The sequence below is a fragment of the Caretta caretta genome, chromosome 13, assembly GCF_965140235.1.
Source record: "Caretta caretta isolate rCarCar2 chromosome 13, rCarCar1.hap1, whole genome shotgun sequence".
In the NCBI taxonomy this organism is placed as follows: domain Eukaryota; kingdom Metazoa; phylum Chordata; order Testudines; family Cheloniidae; genus Caretta; species Caretta caretta.
The window spans coordinates 37463834-37482354 of record NC_134218.1 but is presented as its reverse complement, the minus strand read 5'-3'; the positions used below and the strand labels follow the sequence as shown (position 1 = coordinate 37482354).

Sequence of the window (18521 nt, the reverse complement as noted above, 5' to 3'; positions counted from 1 at the left end):
ATCATCCACATACTATATAAGGGTACTCTCTACACCATTATCTAATCATTTATTAAGTTATTGACTAGAACCTGATCCAGGCCAGATCCCTGCAGGACCTGTCTCATTATGCCCTTCCTGCTTGGCTGTGAACCACTGATAATGACTTTCTGGGAATGGTTTTCCAACCAGTTGAGCACCCACCTTATAGAAGGTTCATCTAGGCTACATTTCCCTAGTTTGTTTATGAGAAGATCATGCGAGACAGTATCAAAAGCTTTACTAAAGTCGAAATAAATCACATCTACTGCTTCCCCCCATCCACTAGGCTTGTTACCCTGTCAAAGGATTCTAGGTAGGTTAGACATGATTTGTTCTTGACAAATCCATGTTAACTCTTACTTATCACCTTCTTTCCTTTTAGGTGCTTACAATCTGAGTGTTGGATTATTTGCTCCATTCTCTTTCCAGGTACCAAAATATAGATGACTGGTCTATAATTCCCTGGGTTACCCTTATTCCCCTTTTTATAGACAGGCACTGTCTTTGCCCTTTTCCAGTCCTTTGGGATCCCTCCTATTGTCCATGAGTTCTGAAAGATAATCACTAATGGCTCAGAGATATAGATAGATACATAGAGAGAAAGAGAGGGAGAGAGACAGAGGGACAGACTCTGGCCTTGCACTGCTGCTGAGATCCCTATTGGCCTTTGGGGCTGAGCATAATTTAAGACCTGGGCCCACAGTTTCTATCAGATGCAGAGGTTGCTGAAGGATTTTAATCCTGCCTTCGGCATTCTCAGGGTGCCCCACAAACAAACTGAAGAGAACCAAGTTCTTTCCTGAAGCAGCTCCTCTCCCATCCCAGCTGGTGCGGAATTCTCCAGCAAAATGTTATTTTGACCCAACAAGACCCATGACCTCCCCGTGCGAGGCAGCGGCACAAGGGGTAGTGCTCTCCTTGGCCGTGGAAACAGGGCTATGGTGAGCATGAGCAGGAAGCAGTGTTTCCCTGGGGATCCTGGGATCATGCACCAATTCTGGGGACAGATTTCAGAGTAGCAGCCGTGTTCGTCTGTATTCGCAAAAAGAAAAGGAGGACTTGTGGCACCTTAGAGACTAACCAATTTATTTGAGCATAAGCTGCATCCGATGAAGTGAGCTGTAGCTCACGAAAGCTCATGCTCAAATAAATTGGTTAGTCTCTAAGGTGCCACAGGTAATCCTTTTCTTTTTGCAATTCTGGGGAGTGCATTTTAAAAGGGATGGTGGCAAACTGAAGATGGGGCAGGACGGGGCCAGGACAATGATTGGAGGGCTGGAGAAACTGTCTGGCAGTGAGAGACTGAAAGAGCTCAGCTTGCTTTGTTTGGCTTCTCCATAAGTTGCTGGGGAGGTGCCTGCGCTCGGGGCACAAGGACCTTCACAGAGAGATGAAGCCAAGTATCGGGAATCTCTTCAATCCAGCAGGGAAAGGCAGCGCAAGATCCTATAAGGATAGCTGAAGCCCAACCAAATCAAACAGGAAAGGAAACCCCAATGTGGGACAGGGAGGGGGATTGACCAGGGAACCAGCTCCCTCAGGCAAGGGGGTTTCTCTGTCTTTTGCTGGCATCAGACCCAGCCCGGCTGCCTTGCTGGAAGAGGCATGCAGAGAGCACCAACGATGGGCCTCAGACCGGGGGAGCTGGGTGAGGTTCTCTAGCCTGGTCACTCAGGAGGGCAGACAGGAGGGTGGAATGGACCCTGCTGGCCTGAACATATGTGGATCTAAACATCCAGGGGCCGAACAGATAAGGGGGGAGTTTGCCATCTGCAGTTGGGAGGCATCAGTGCTGGCCACGGCCCCAGCCGGGGGCAGGGAGGAAACAAGAGCAGGAAGGAAACCCGCCCAATGCAGAAGGGGATGTGGCTCAAAATTTCCTTTCAGGGAATCTCCACCCCAGACACATCACTGCTGGCGAATTACTTGGTAACCAGGTACGTGACCCTGCGCTTCCCAGCTCTCCTCTACCCAGGGGCTCCTCCCCACCACCCACTCTATATAAACCCCGGGGCTGAGACAGACCCACCAGTCCCAGCCCCTGGATTTGAACCAAGGATGCTGCTTCTGCTCTTCACAGCCTTTCTCCCATTCGCCGCGGCCTTTCTCCTGCCCCCGAGGCCTCATATGGGTGAGTGAAGATGAGAAACTGGTTGATGCCCCAGCCCTGGGGGGTTCACAGTCAGAGTGGGGCTGATCGAGTCGCTGAGTTTTTGGTTCAGGGTCCAAAAATTCGGACAAAAGTGGGGTTCCTCCCAAAATAATATTTTTCTTCCCGAATGAAAACCCTAAAAAGATATGATTTCAAAGCAAATATTTTTCATTTTTTTCCATTTTCTTCGGGGCATTTCCTTCAACCTGAAATAAATTTTTCTTTTTTTGTTTTTGGTTTCATTTTGGGGTCTGTTTCAGGTGTTTTTCACCCTTATTTTCTTTAATTAGCTGAGTTTTGAACCAAAATGCAATTGTGAAAGAAAACGTTGATCCAGAACCAATTTTTCCACTGAATGCATCCGATGAAGTGAGCTGTAGCTCACGAAAGCTTATGCTCAAATAAACTGGTTAGTCGCTAAGGTGCCACAAGTCCTCCTTTTCTTTTTGCGAATACAGACTAACACGGCTGCTACTCTGAAAACAGAACCAATTTTGTTTTCTTTTTTATTTGCTTTCAGGTGCTTCCTTCAATCCCCCCCAAAATTTGGGGGGGGGGTTTCATTTGATTTCAGCTCTCTTTAGAGGGGTTTTCCCCACTGTTTTAATCATTTATTTTTTAAAAAAATACTTCACTCCATTTCTAAACAAAACATTTCAAAACAAAGAAGTGAGATACCTAGAATGAAAATTGCCTACTTTTTCCAGAAAAAAAAATCCTTTTTTTGAAGCCAAAATAATCCTCAGAATTTGGTTCTTCTGATGCGCCAAAGTTGCATTTTTGGCAAATTAACCAATTGCTTAAAAACTTTTACCTGGCTCTAGTGGTGAGATCTGGGAAATCAGGGCCCAGGGGCAGCACAGCCCACACCAGGGGCAGGGGGATAGAATTAACTGTCAGGCTCAGATGGGTATCAGGAGATGGGACATGGGCAGGGCCGGCTCTAGGTTTTTTGCTGCCCCAAGCTCCGAGAGCAAAAAAAAAAGCCAGAATGCCGCCCCTGGAATTGTGCAGCTCCAAGCACGTGCTTGCTTTGCTGGTGCCTAGAGCCGGTCCTGGGCATGGGGCCCGGTGGTGAGGGGGAATGATGATGGCCAGCGGGTGGCCCCACAGACAGAAGATAGATGGGCGTGTATGGGATAAGGAATGGATGGATGGATGGATGGATGGATGGATGGATGGATGGGTGGATGGATGGATGGATGGATGGACAGGTCCATGTGGGAATAGGTAGATATATAGTGAGTACATGTATGGATAGGAACCAGACTGGCTGGGGTGAGGGGATGATCCAGGGGCAGGCTGGGCTGGGGGGCCCAAGGGGCTGCCCCAGGCCAGCTACGGGCTGGGCTGAGGGATTAGGGTCTGGGTTGCACTGGGCTCTTGGTCTCACTCTCCAGATTCCCTTTTGAACCCCACCCTGTCTCTCTCCAGACTGGGTCATCGGGGGTGAGGAAGCCCTGCTCAGCTCCAGACCCTACATGGCCTATGTGCAAATCGGGTCAACGGGAAACTGTGGAGGATTCCTGATCCAGGAAGACGTGGTGGTGACGGCGGCTCATTGTAACTGCAACCTGGGGTAAGAAACAAGCCAACCCCCACCCTGAGCCAGCTGATCTCTGCCCAGAGGCTGGATTGGGGCTGGTGCCCCTGGAGGGGAAAGGCCCAGGGGGAAAGGCTCCCTGAGCCAGCCAGTCCCCCACCCTGGGGCTGGATCAGAGCTGGAAATACATTGGCCCAAAGACTAGAAGCGTTTACGGGATGTGAAAATTACAAATTTCCCTGTGGTGCCTGTTAGATTTTAAAGCCTAACCCCCACAAACTAGATACGATCTTTACCATGAACTCTCACCACTTTTTCTCATGTCCTGCTAATCTTGGAGGAGGGAAGGGGCTGTCCAGAGGTGCTGAGCCAAACATCAGGGAACCATTCTGGACTTCAACATCTTTTGTGATGCACTCAGCAACCTCTCATATCCCACATACTGACCTCTGTCTCCAGGGTCATTTCCACAGACAGATCTGGGCTTTCTGCTACTTTTGTCCATACCCAGTAGATGGCAACAGTGCATAAAAAATTATTTGATCCTTTTCTTATTTGTATGTTTCATTCCTTCCATCGATCTTATTTCTGTGCTGGCCCAGCCTAGGCATCTGGATTCCCCCTTTTTCTTTTATTATTTCAGAGTTACAACCAGGTTAGGGCCTTACACATTTCCAGGTGTGTTTTCCTTCTTCTGCCATGTAGTTCAAAGATTCATAGATTGCAACATCATTGTGATCATCTCGCATTACTTCCTATATAACACAGACGACAGAACATCTCCCAAATAATTTTGATCTGCAGCAAATCTTTAAAAAAAATCCAATCTTGGTTAAATGTGGCCAGTGATGAAGAATCCACCTTGACCTTTGGTAAATTGTTCCACTGGCTAGTTACAGTCCCTGTTAAAAAATCAAACCATGAAACAATCATTGAAAAAGAAAAACAAACAGAATCTTTTGTAGTGCCTCTGAATTTGAAATCAAATGATCTTGAGTTTCTTAGTATAGGACAGGTTTTCCAATTGTTTGATCATTTTCATGGCTGTTCTATGACCTCTCCCCAATTTATCAATGTCTTTCTTGAACCATGGACACCAGAACTGGACAGTGGGTCACTCTGAATAGCAGAGTAGTGTGTTGGTCAGTCTTCTGAGGTCTCTTTGGCCAACCAGAGGGAAGAAGGAGGAAGTCCATCCTTATGTAGGTGCATAAGATGGTCTTTGTGTTACTCAGTTGCACAACTTTAGGTAGAAATCTGCACAGGCCAGCAGCAGGTCTGGTGTCCCTTCCAGAGGGCCCATGACAGACCCATCCTGCCATCCAATGGGCACTAAATCCCCTATATTCTCCCCTTGGCTTTTCCAGCAACATCTTTGTCTACCTGGGAGTCCAAGACTTCATGGAGCCAGGACAGAACTGGCAACGGATCCAGGCCCGTCATTGGGTCCAGCACCCTGACTTCAACAATGAGAACTTTGACAATGACATCATGCTGCTGAAGGTACCGCCCCCATCCCATCACCCCGCCCCCAGTGACTTCACACTGCTGCAGGTGCCGCCCCCATCCCATCACCCCGCCCCCAGTGACCTCACACTGCTGCAGGCACCGCCCCATCCTAACACCCCAATGACCTCACAATCTCTCTCTGGACTCACATCCATGCTCTGGCCGGGTGGTGCTGCCCCTTCCCAGCCCCAGTCCCGGCGCTGATCTGGGTCCATTCTCTCTCTCTCCTCCCCATGGCAGCTGTGGCGCAGTGCGGAGCTGACCGAGTGGGTGATGCCCATCCCCCTGCCGGAGGCCGATCACCACGTCAGCCCAGGCTCCGAGTGCAGCGTGGCCGGGTGGGGTCAGACCGGAGTGAACACCACCACCGACAGGCTGCAGGAGGCGGAGCAGGAGGTCGTGTCGGACAGCCTGTGCAGAGAGCGGTACCGGCATTACAACTCCACCACCATGCTGTGTGCCGGCAGCCCCCACGTCAATAAATCACCGTTCCATGTAAATATCCCCCTGTCCAGAGCCACTAGGGGTGCAGCAAGCTGCTCCAGGGAAAGGAGCTGGTGGAAACCAGTATGGCCATGCCCCTCCCATGCTCCAGTGCCCCAAGAGGGGAGCCCATGGTGCAACATGGGAAATGCAGCCCAGCCAGGGAGATCAGCACCTAGTATGTCTCCAGAGAGGAATTGCCACTGTCAGTGCCCTTGTGCAAGGTGCTGGTGGAAACAAGATGAAATTTAACATGGGCTCATGCATATAAGGACAAGTAACAAGAAAATTGCTGCTCTGAGCTGGGGGCTCATGAGCTTGAAGCAACAGAGGGGGACGGGGAGGGTGTGTCAGTTGCTTGCAGGATGACTATGGGCAGCCAGTGGGCCATGGCCAGGAGAAAGGCCCATGTGATCCTAGGATGGAGAAGTTCAAGTGTCTCCAGTAGAGAGGGAGGGTTTAATGCCAGCAGAGAAGGCTCTGGGCAGAGCTCAGCTGGAATCTGGTGCACAATTCTGGGCATCCCTGTCCCAGAAAGAGGGATTCCAGCTGGACCAGGTGCTGAGAAGAGCTGGTGGGATGATCAGGGGAATGGAGAGCCGGTCTGACGAAAGGGGAGAAAAATACCTGGGCTAGCTTAGCCTAAAACACAGGCTGAGAGGAGTCTGATTGCTCTATAAATACATCGGGATGGGGGGAACACAAAGGAGCAAGATGACCATTGAAGCTAAAGGACTAATCAGGGGTGGGAATCAATGGGGGCTGGAGATGAGGAGAAGGTTTCTAACCATCAGAGGAACAACCTCCAACAGGAGCAGTTTGGGGGAACAGCCTAACCAGGATGCCCATGGAACTTGATAAGTTTATGGATGGATGATACAATGGAGCTGTCTGGGATAGCGAGGACTTGACTCCATGACCCAGTAGGGCCCGTCCAGTCCTGTGTTCCCATAAGGGCATGAGGCACCTGAAAAACACCTCCCATGATGCACCATAACTAGAAATTGCTGGGCTTTGATTTTTTAGCAAAATGTTCCAGGAACAATGTTGATGAAAAAGGGAACCCCCCCCCCATCACCACATATTCTGACCCTTTCTACTCTTCACCATCAATGGAGGATCTACTGGTGAACTCAACCCTGAGGCCACCCAACAGACAGGATCCTGAGTAAAATCCTGGCCCCATAGATGTGGATGGGAGCTTTACTTTTGACATCTATGGGGCCAGGAAGGCACTGGAGCTGAGGGAGAGTCAGTGTTCCCATCTCACGGGAATTGGCAACATTTCAATCTTTGTTTTCGAAGAAAAGTTGAGATGTCAACATTTTTGGCAGAATGTAAATTCCAAAAACAGGTTTGACTCAGAAATGTTGAAATGTTTCATTGCAACATTTTTAATCAAAATGAATCATGCTGAGATATGAACAGATTGAAACATTTCCTTCTGTGTGAACAAACTGGAGAGAGTCCAGAGGAGAGAAATAAGAACAAATAAATGATCAGAGGTTTAGAACAGCTGACCTAGGAGGAAAAGCTGAAAGAATTGAGCATATTTAGGCTAGAGAAGATGAGGCTGGAGAGGGGACATGATAACCATTTCCAAATATTTTAAGGGCTGCTATCAAGAGGACAGTTAGCAAATGTTCTCCAAGTCCACTGAAGGTGGGATAAGAAGTAATGGGCTTAATATGCAGCAAGGGAGATTCATGTTGGATATTAGGAAAAACTTTCTAACTCTGAGGGTCCTTAAGCTCTGAAACAGGTTAACTAAGGAGGCTGAGGAATCCCTGTCATTGGAGGTTTTTAAGACCAGGTTGGACAAACACCTATCAGGAATGATCTAGGTTTATTTGATCCGGCCCCCATGCAGAGGGTTAGACTAGATGACCTCTCAAGGTTCCTTTCAGGCTGACATTTCTATGAATCTAGGATTTTGGTTGTTGAGTTCACTCAAAATGCTTCATTTCAAGCCAGTTCAACATTAAGCTGCAGTTCCTTATCAGCGCATTGCCTTCTGGGAGCTGTAATTCAGGCCTCTATTTTCCCTTAAGTAGCTCCTGTCTGGACTACATTTCCCACAATGCACTGAGCCAGGCGATTCCCATGATGCCCCAAAGAGCTCCATCAGAAGCAAATCTGAATTGCATTATGGGAGATGAAGTCCTCCACGGAGCCAAGCCCTTAGGAGAGAATGAAGACCTGAACTACAACACCCATAAGCCACAGCACAGATAGGAAAAAGCAGTTTCACATTTTGTCGAACTGATGACTAACTATGGAATATTCTGATTTGGGTGGAACTGGCTCAAAATGAAATATTTAATTTCAATTTTCCTGATGCAAAAATGGAAAATTCTCAGGAATATCAAAAACATTTTATGGAAAATTTCAGTGTTGTGGAAACTGCCTTTTCCACAGGTACATCATCCTGCCCAGCTCTAGATTTCTCTCTCTGCCCACCCATTTCTAGGCTGGTTCTGTTTGGCGATGAGCCCTGGGCCTTCAACTGCAGAGATCACCTGTCCTACATGCAATCTGAGATCTCCAGAGGACAGACCGGGCTGGGTAATGTCAGTCACTGATGTTATTTTTCTTATTGGCAGGGTGATTCTGGTGGGCCCCTCGTGTGCGATGGTGTGGTCCAGGGCATCATCTCCAATGGAAATCCGGATGGGCGCCCCCCCAGCATATACACAAGAATCTCCAAATTCATCCCCTGGATCAGTGAAACTCTGCAGAAACTGAGTTAAAGGTGACGCTCCCCTTTAAAGGGTTAATTTAGCCATACTGGTCTCCGTGCCTGTGAGCAACTCCTGAGATGCTTTATATTAGAGGGATTTTTTTTTCACTGTTGAAGAAATGCTACAAATGGCTCAGTCCTGAAATTCTTTTGTGGCTACAAATGCTCCTTCGATGTTTGAAATTTTGTTCTATTTTTTTGTCACCCCAAACGGCTAGTCAATCTTTGGGGCTCTGCGGGTGCTCTGGTTCGGAGCAGAAATTCACAATAGTGCCTGGTATTTACTTGATGAAATCCGGTTTATTTACAAGGAATATCAAAGTCCTGTTTCCCTGAACACAATCAGCATCAAACAGCAACAGACAGCTCTTCTGTTCACTGTCCAAAGCCTGCCTCTCCAGAAAAGACTCTGTGCGCAAAAAATTACTTCTCTTAGCTGTTTCTCAGGGCCACATTTCTGTGCTTCAAGGTTATGTCTGCCTGGCTATTTACTCTCCGTCTGTCTCTCTTCTGTCCCCAGGTCTCTCTGTGTTATATCTGTCTGATCCACATACCCCATTACCCAGAACAATATTCAGTGACAACCTTTCTTCCTGATTCATTAGAATTCCCAAGTGTGCAGAGTGTTTTACATCAGCATAGGGGATTCTGGAGTAAGGGTACAATTTTCATTGTTGAATTCTATACGCCTTCTACAAATGCTGATCATTTTTATATCTATTGCAGTCTTCAAGGGTTTTCTACCATCAAAATTCCTAGCTGCAGTGTGTCATTGGTGTCTTAAAAACTTTCTTTCACCCAGCCAGAGAGCAGGAATGGGGCTTTTTGGTTTTGGTGGCCAACCTCTCACCACAAAGCATGGTTAGCCGAATTAAATAGCACACAAAAATAGGACACCGAAATGGTTGTGTGAAAATATTTAAATTTTGAATGTTTTGTTTTGTGCATTTTGAGCCGGACCCAACCTTTATTTATTTTCAGTATTTTCTTTTCTTTTCTTTTTCCCTCTGCCACCCCACAGATATTTATTTATTTATTATTATTGTGATACTGAATGAAGGTTGGAAAAACCAAAGGAAGGGAACCTGGGAAGCATTGCTGACATACATTGGGACAAAAGAAGAATTGTGTATTTCCAACTATTTGGAAGATATTGAAAATGGACACTTGTTTGAATAACCAACGGCACTTCAGGGGAAAAAAATCCATTTTAAAAAAATTAAAAAATAGTCTTGTTTGAACAATTCACTCTACCTTTTCCAGTACTGGCCTCTAGATTGGAGGTTGCATGTGTGAATGATCCAGGGTTGGGGAGGATAATTGGGCGGTGGGCAGGATGCAGGGAAGCTGAGTTGAGCCATAAACAAAATTAAAACTAAATAAGACCATTTATGCCTGGAACCTCAGAGGTGTTTGGATGCCTAACACCCATTGAAATCACTGGGAGCCTAAATGCCTTTATGTATCTGGGCCCCTAGCTCTTCTCATAAGCAGATGTCAAAGTGCTTTACAAGGGCGGTTGGGATCATTAGCCCCAGATGGGGAAGCTGAGGCACAGAGAGGGGCCATGACTTCCAAGGTCACCCAGCAGCAGAGCTGGGAACAGAACCCATGCATCCTGAAGCAGAGGTCTGTGGTCTGACTACTAGACCACACTGTTTCGCTACAACTCTCAACAGCTCAGTCAGGCACGCCCAGGGCCTGCGGCCCTGCAGCCCCTCCATCGCAGAGCTTGTTAATTTCACTTCCTGTCTTGTATCCTCTGGAATCAGTACAGACCTGATACAAACATCTCCAGCACTGAGTTCCCTCCTGCCCCTTGTCATGTGGGGCAGGCACTGGATCCGCCAGGGCAGGGAATGTCTCTGGTTGCAGGGGATGGGGCTGTAGCAACTATAGGGCTGGAATTACTCCCAGATCCACCCTGACACCCAAATCCAATAGCTGTGGGGCAGATACAGACAGAATCGATCTGTGTATCTCCACACTCCCCTCCGTCTGGCTCTCTCTGTCTGGTTAGAGGTACTGCACTGGCCAGAGCTCCCCAGTACCGGGCGAAGCCATGTTGCTGATCCCTGTCTGGCTAAAGGCCAGATTTGTCTGAGCCAGAGACACGAGACAGATTCCCAGAGCTGCCTTCAGATGTCCTGGGTCCCTCCACACCGACCTGCTGCAATAACATGCCTTCAATAGACTCGTCCATTCCAAGTCCAGAAGGGATCACGGTGCTCCTCCCGTCTGACCCCTGTGTAGCCCCGACCCTGGGATGTCCCCGAGTTAATCCTGGCTCAAACTAAAGCAGAGCTGTTAGAGAAACGTCTCAGCTTGAGTCACATGTCATCCGGGATGGAGAATCCAGCCCAACCCTTGGCAGCAGCATCTCCGAGCCTGATCCAGACCCAGCCCACAAAGAGATTTGAATGGCCAATTCCCAGGCAAACTCATTCAAATCCCCTGGGCTGGGTGCTCCGGCCCCTGTGGTACGGGAGGGCAGAGGAGATGATCTAATGCTTCCCTCTGATGTCATCTCTCCGGCTCTAGGAACAGCTCAGGATTGACATGATAGAAACCTTTTCACCCTCACAGTGTTTCCTTCTCTGTGTTCAGGGCAATTCCTGTTAAACAGAGTCTGTCTCCAGCCGTGTAACAAACACCTCGGGGTTCTCCCACCGCTTGGGAGGGGAGACCCCTAACCACTGACAGTTACACTGTGGGTTATTGCACGGCTACGCCCCACTGACCCCAGCTGGGATCTGGCCCCATTGACCCCAATGGAGCTATATCCCTTTGACACCAGCTGGGGTCTGGCCCCACTGAATCCAGCTCAGGATCTGGCCCACTGACTCCTAGAGCAGTGCACATCTGGGGTGCTGGACCCCGTGGTGGCCGTGCACATCTGCAGCCCAGCACTTGCTTTGGTTGCCATGCTTCCCTCTCCTGGGGGCTCTGCGTCCCTCTTTGAGGCCACCACCATCAGCAGGGCCAGCCCAGCCTGTGCGTCTCCCCACTGACACATTATTTCCCTTCCACCCCACAGGATCTCTGCTGCACCCTGGCTTTTCAGATCCCCATCATTGTGCCAGCCCCCCAGGGTCCACCTCTGCCTAAGGGGGGCGTGGCATGTGGCATCACCACCTCTAAGACTGAGCTCCTGGGCTCCAGCCCCGCTGCTGCACCCCGTGAGCTCTTCCCGGTGAAGCCAACTGAGACAGACTCCTTCTTGGAGACGTTTACACTCTCCTGGGACGCGTGCACCTCAGCCGGAATTGGCAGTGACACCCGGTTGCCTTTTCCAAAGAGTGGGGATAGATGGATGGCTGGGGGGATTGATAGACAGAGAGGGAAGGAAACGGAGAGCTGGATGGGGATTAGATAGATAGATTAGACAGGGATTGGCTAGAGAGACAGAAAGGGATAGAATATATCGATGGATGGGGACAGGTGGCTGGAGTTGGGGATAAATGGATGGAGGGGGATGGGAAGAGGTAGATCGATTATTTTGTCACCAGAACAGTTTCAAACCTGTGGAACTTGAACCTCTGGGTCATGACAGCTGATTGTTCAGGCTGCTTTTCTCCTTGGAGCTCCCCTTGCATCTCTGCTCCGGCCCGCGAGGACCCCTCCCGCTCGGCGGGGATTAATTCGCCCAACGCACCAGGAGTGGGTCAGTAATTGCCCTGCCCCGAGTTCACAGCTTTGGGGGCCAACATCACCCCAGATTAGGCCAGAGAGCCCCCAGAGGGGGACTGGGCGAGGAATGGGACACAGGGTCTGTTGCTTGGTGCTGAGCTGCTCGGTGCTGTTGTCGCTGTTTTCGCCCTTCCCAAGCTCTTCCTTACGCAGGCGATGGGTGACACTGATCGATACCAGTGCTGGGTGAGACAACATGCCCTGATCCCCCCTGACATTCTGTACCCCTGTGTTAAACCCATTACAGGATGGCGATGCATTCTGTACAAAGCATGCCTTGTGAGGTCTCGCTCACCACATTTCTCGGTCTTACTGGCTGAGTTGAAAAAAAAAGTGCCAAAAAATTAAAATTTCAGTACACAATATTTTAAAATTCTGCAAAGTTTTGTATATTTTATTTGTCAAAATAAGACAGTGTAGTCACGCCAGTTTCAATTATTTTGGTAATTTATTTGAAAATCTCTGTCAGCCAGGAGGTCTGTAAAAATACAGACCAAAAAAAAAAAAAGATTCTGGTCTTTTTATTTTTTTTTTAGCAAGTGAATTCCTTACTAGACATATCAACATGGAACGTTCCCCCCCCACACACACACACACAGAAAATACATAGGGCAACAGAAGCGCTGCAGTTCGGCCGTTTGCGCACAAAAGGCCACTGTGGCAACAGACCAGCCAGCTGCATTCCTGCTGCTGGGTTTCTGAAGCCACAGAGGCCCTGGTGGGCAGAAGGTGGATCTGAAGCACTTCTTCAGTGGAAGTGTGTTTTCTGCTGGGAGGGGTGGGGGGAGTATGTGGGACACGTCCACAGATGTGAAGAATTCACAGGAATAAATTCCCAATTAACAGTGACATTTTTCTGGTTAAATTCCTACGGCCGATTTGGCTCATAATTATTTTCAGCTTTAGGAAATTGGCCCTTTAAAAGCACCACGCATTCCTGTCATTGGGCTGGACTTTGCTCTGATTGCACGTTATAAATGTGATCAAGCCGTGATCATCCGTACCTAAGGTATCATTATTTTCTAGTTCTGCGATCAATTCCTCTGTGTTTGGCATGACAAGGGCCAGGACAGAATTCCCCCACGGGCAACAATTTTTGAGTTAGGAAATCATCATCTATAATACTTATTAATTGTGAGGATGTTTTAGTGCTGGCAGTACGTACTGTAGAAGAAAACTCAGTCTTCACTCTTATGTTGTCAGTAACAAGTCAGAGACAGTTTATTTTCAAGGAATTGCAAGGGGAGTCTGCACACGGGCAAGGAATATCCCTCCCTTAGGCAGGTCTCTGAAAGATAAACAGTTAGGGCAAGCATTTATACTTTTTGTTACATACAGTAATGGTCAACAGCTGTGTCTTGTTTGTAAATATTCCTTCCTGATATCTTATTTTTCTCAGCAATTCCTGTTACAATCAGCATTCCATTCTTATCTAAAGCAAGGTCAAAAAACAGCATCTCTTACAGTTTTCCCACTTGCCCAGCCCTGCCTTAAAGTCTGGCATTATTAGAGTTAGGGTTAGCCTGAGTCTTGCTCTGTCTCTGAACCAAACTAAATGGCTGCACACAAATCCGTTTTTTTTTCCCTTTCACACTTCCACAGCACTCTCCAGAAAATGCACTCTGATTAAAGTCTCCTACGATGAAGCAGTTTTTTTAATACATGTTATAGACAAGTGCAGGAGGAACCATTCATCCTCGCCCATCTTCTCTGTATCACACACCAACTAATATGCCCTCTTGTGCTGTATCAGCTAGGACATTGAGCCATAAGCATTCAGGATCATTTTCCTCCAAGGTATCAGTGACTTAGAAACAGGTGGTATCAGATTCGATATAGAGTGCCTCTCCCCCTCTCCTTTTGTCCACTTCATCCTTCCGGAATAGATTATAAGCATTGATTTTGACTGTCCAGTCATGGGAATCATCTCACCAGGTTCCAGTCATATGAACTAGACCAAACTGATGCTCATAGATGAGCAGTTCCAATTTCTCATGTTTGTTCTAAAGGGTCCTAGTATTGAGGTACAGGCAAGTCAAGAATTTTTTGTCGTTGCATCCTTGGGTTCCTTGATTAATTTTGTTCTCAAGTTTGTGCTGGGAGCTCATTTCTTTCCTCTTTTTACCCACCCCTTGGACTATTACTTTAACCCCCTCTTAACTCCTTTAGCCAGATTGTGCCCAGGGAGATTGGTCCCCCTTCTCCGGAGGTGGGGGCCATTAAAACTCTGCAGCCCCATAGACCTGGGAGACCAGGTCAATGACTTGGAATACAACATAAAATCCTCATTGATAAAGTTTGCAGATGACACAAAAATTGGGGGAGTGGTAAATAATGAAGAGGACAGATCCCTGGTACAAAGACATCTTGATCCTGTAGTAAACTGGGCACGAGCAAATAATGTGTTTAAATATGGCTAAACGGAAATGTATATGGTGACACTGCACCCCACGTTCTTCATATATTATTATGATATGATTATGACATAGTTATGATGTATTTTATGCGAGATAAGTCATGTTATTATTCCATGATAGGCTTGGAGAAGAGGAGACTAGGGGGGGATGTGATAGAGGTCTATAAAATCATGAGTGGTGTAGAGAAAGTGAATAAGGAAAAGTTATTTACTTGTTCCCATAATATAAGAAGTAGGGGCCACCAAATAAAATTAATGGGCAGCAGGTTTAAAACAAATAAAAGGAAGTTTTTCTTCACACAGCGCACAGTCAACCTGTGGAACTCCTTGCCTGAGGAGGTTGTGAAGTCTAGGACTATAACAGGGTTTAAAAGAAAACTGGATAAATTCATGGAGATTAAGTCCATTAATGGCTATTAGCCAGGATTGGGAAGGAATGGTGTCCCTAGCCTCTGTTTGTCAGAGGGTGGAGATGGATGGCAGGAGAGAGATCGCTTGATCATTATCTGTTAGGTTCACTCCCTCTGGGGCACCTGGCATTGGCCACTGTTGGTAGACTGGATACTGGGCTATGATGGACCTTTGGTCAGACTCAGTATGACTGTTCTAATGTTCTTATGTTGTTATGTGAGGTGTCAATGGAAAAGTTATGATTTGCTGAATACAATTATCCTATTTGTATGCATGTATCGTTTTTGTATCTGAAGTTATGAATATTGACTATGGATCTATATCTCACAAGTTTCAGAGTAGCAGCCGTGTTAGTCCGTATACATAAAAAGAAAAGGAGGACTTGTGGCACCTTAGAGACTAACAAATTTATTAGAGCATAAGCGTTTGTGAGCTACAGCTCACTTCATCAGATGCATACAGTGGAAAATATAGTGGGCCGATTTTATATGCACAGAGAACATGAAACAATGGGTGTTACCATACAGACTGTAACAAGAGTGATCAGGAAAGATGTACATCTCACATGTAGTTACACCTGGGTAATGCCCACAAGGCAAAAGGCTCTCAGTCTAGATGGCTGGCTGGGAAGGGTCCCTTCAGGTTGATGAGGTATTAGAAAGAAACAATAGGCCTAAGATGAAACCTATCTCCCACCTGGGGAGCTTTCCAGAAGATTCAACAGAGAGTCTGCGAGCAATTCTCTGCTGTGACACTACAGGGACATGTGACCAGGTCACCTAGTGCAGGACTCCACGTTGGGATGTCAGGATTTTTCCACTGACTGGTGTGGGAACCAAACTTTGAGACAAAGGGTTCCCGCCATATGCAAAATAAGGCAGTATATAAGTATATAAGGCAGAGGACTGACATCATTGTGGTTCTTCACTGACTCCTCACCCAAAAAAACACCTGGAAACACCTGAGGAACAAAGACTGAACTGGAGGAAGTGCTGGACCCAGGCTAAAAGGATTTTTAGCCTGTGAATGGAACACCTGGAGATTCCAAGCTGTAAGCAAGTGCAGCTGGCCCCTTAAGAATCTGCAGCCTGTGTGGATCATCACTTAGGGTGAGAATTTGCTATTCATAGCCAATCTATGCAGTATATTAAGCTTAGTTTGCTTTTTTTTGGCTAGGTAATCTGCCTTTCTCTATTTGATATCCCTTATAATCACTTAAAGTCTATCTTTGTACTTAATAAACTTGTTTTTGCTTTGTCTAAAACGAGTGTGTGGCAGTCATAACTCAGGGGCAGAAAGCTGTTGTATATTCCTCTCCACACTGAGGGAGGGGGCGAATTTAATTAGCTTACACTGTACAGTTCCCTGTGCAGCGCAAGCTGGTATAATTTTGGGTTTACACTCCAGGGTGGAGGGGAACTGGGGTGGTCCCTGAGTAGCTGGGATGTTCCCTAGCTGGAGCCTTCCCATGCAGTAACTGGTCAAAGCAACTGCATGTAACTGCAGCTGTGCGTGTCCCTACCTGTACATGTGCTGGTGAAAGTGGAGGCTGGAGCCTGGAGAGAGCTTTGCAGGTTGGTCACTGCAGTGCAGTGTATGAGAGAGCCCAGGGTGGTGGGTCAGAGGGGCTCAGTGATACCCCAGTTCCAGGTGGCACCCCCAGGGAGAACCCATCACATATACATGTAGGAATAAAGTTTTGCACTCTGTACGCACAGGATGGGGGATTCTATCGTGGAAAGCAGGGATCTGGAAAAAAAATCTTTGGAATCTTGGTGAATACTCAGCTGAATGTGAGCTCCCAGTGGGACGCTGTGGCCAAAAGGGCTAATGTGATCCTGGGATGTACAAACAGAGGAATCTCGAGTAGGAGCTGAGAGGTTATTTTACCTCTCTATGTGGCACTGGTGCAACCCCTTGATCTGCCTCTTCCCATCCCGATCCATCCATCCCCATCCATCGATCAATCCTATCCCGATCTATCTCTCTAGGCAATCCCCATCCATCCATCTGTCCCCATCACCACCCCCACCCCCACCTCCACCCACCCATTCCTGCGCACATGTCCCTGTAGTGTCACACCAGCCATTGCTCGCAGACTCTCTATAGCATCTTCAGGAAGGATCCCCAGCTGGGAGAGAAATTTCTCCTTAGGCCTATTGTTTCGTCCTACTGGTGTTCACAGTGCAAGTAGGATCAGAGGAGAGTCACAAGAATGAGTCAAGGTTCAGAAAACTTGTTTTAGAGTGAGAGACTCAGGGAGCTCATTCTGAAGCTTAACAAAAAGAAGGTTACCTGGTTCCTTGATGACAGGCTCTAAATATCTAGAGGCAATAGTTAACAATGGGCTCTTCAGTTTAGCAGAGGAAGGTCTAACGTGATCCAATGGCTGGAGGTTGACACTAGAAAAATTCAGACTGGAAATAATGTGTAAATGTTTAAGAGTGAGAGTAATTAACCATTGGAACAATTTGCCAAGAGTCCAGCACAGCTGATTTTTGAATTAAGATTGGATGCTTTTCTACAGGACCTGCTCTGGGAATTCTTGTGGGGCAGGCCTGTGACCTGTGTAAGTCAGGAGCTCAGACTAGATGATCACAATGGTCACTTCTGGCCTTGGAATCTAGGAAGCCATGAATTCTTCTCAACTGCCTCCCGCCCTGAGTGTGGGTGTGAGCTGGGAGGAGGGATGTGGGTCAGAGAGACCAGATCCCCCAATCTGTGATAGCACGGTTTCCTGCAGACCCCTTGATAAGGTGTGTGTGTGGGGGGCGAATAATGTGTCTGATTCTCCACCCGCCTGAGCCAGCCAGTCCCCCTGCCCAGGCCAGACAGGAGCCAGCATCTCCAAAGGGGAAAGGCCCCATGTCCCATTCCCTGCCACACTGAGCCAGGCAGTCCCCACACCTCCTAGAGATGAAAGAGATGAAAACTGGTTCTGACATAGCATGGGGAGAGACACTATAGATAGATAGATATAGGATAGTTTGATGGAGGAATAGATGGAGGGGGATATATAGATGGATGGATGGGGATGGATGGATGGATGGATGGATGGAGGGCTGGGGGTGGGATGGGGATAGATGGAGGGGTGGGTGGGTGTGGGTGTGGGTGAGGGTGGGATGGGGATAGATGGATGGATGGGGATTGCCTAGAGAGATAGATCAGGATAGGATAGATCGATGGATGGGGATGGGAAGAGGCAGATCAATTTCTTGTCACTAGAACTATTTCAAACCTGTCCCACTTTTGTCCCAGAAGTTGAACCTCTGGAACCTGGACAGCTGATTGCTCAGGCTGCTTTCTTCCTTGTAGTTCCCTTTCTGTCCCAGCAGGCAGGGATTCCTCCAGCCCTGAGGGGGTTAATTCCCCACTGGCACCCACCAGATCCTCATTCTGCATGAAATCACTGAACCCAGGTGTCCTGGGTCCCAGCCTAGCGCATTAACCACAAGCCCACCTTCCCCTGTAGGGGTCAATTCCCTCCTGGCCTTGGCAGATGCAGCGGCTGCTCTGGATTTCACGGCTCAGGTTAATATGGCAGTACACGAATTAC

At 47.8% G+C, this 18521-nt stretch overlaps 1 protein-coding gene across 2 annotated transcripts; it reads left to right on the top strand.

The window, feature by feature from the left end:
* Positions 1 to 1949: 1949 nt before the first annotated feature.
* On the top strand, positions 1950 to 9638 carry LOC125622057 (mast cell protease 1A). Of its 2 annotated transcripts, none has more exons than XM_075118588.1 (6): positions 1950 to 2152; positions 3608 to 3752; positions 5084 to 5219; positions 5466 to 5720; positions 8312 to 8460; positions 9470 to 9638. In XM_075118588.1, exons 1-5 carry the CDS (start codon positions 2080 to 2082, stop codon positions 8456 to 8458), a joined length of 756 nt encoding a protein of 251 aa, XP_074974689.1. In that variant the 5' UTR covers positions 1950 to 2079; the 3' UTR covers positions 8459 to 8460; positions 9470 to 9638. The 2 variants fall into 2 exon arrangements, with proteins under 2 accessions (XP_074974689.1, XP_074974688.1); XM_075118587.1 differs by having other exon boundaries at positions 2007 to 2152; positions 9509 to 9638.
* Positions 9639 to 18521: the final 8883 nt, after the last annotated feature.

Excerpts from the sequence above, each read along its gene's own strand:
- LOC125622057 (XM_075118588.1), top strand. The coding sequence starts at position 2,080 with ATGCTGCTTCTGCTCTTCACAGCCTTTCTCCCATTCGCCGCGGCCTTT. Across the intron at positions 2,153-3,607 it reads GCCCCCGAGGCCTCATATGG|ACTGGGTCATCGGGGGTGAG; the intron begins GTGAGTGAAGAT and ends GTCTCTCTCCAG. Across the intron at positions 5,220-5,465 it reads ATGACATCATGCTGCTGAAG|CTGTGGCGCAGTGCGGAGCT; the intron begins GTACCGCCCCCA and ends TCCCCATGGCAG.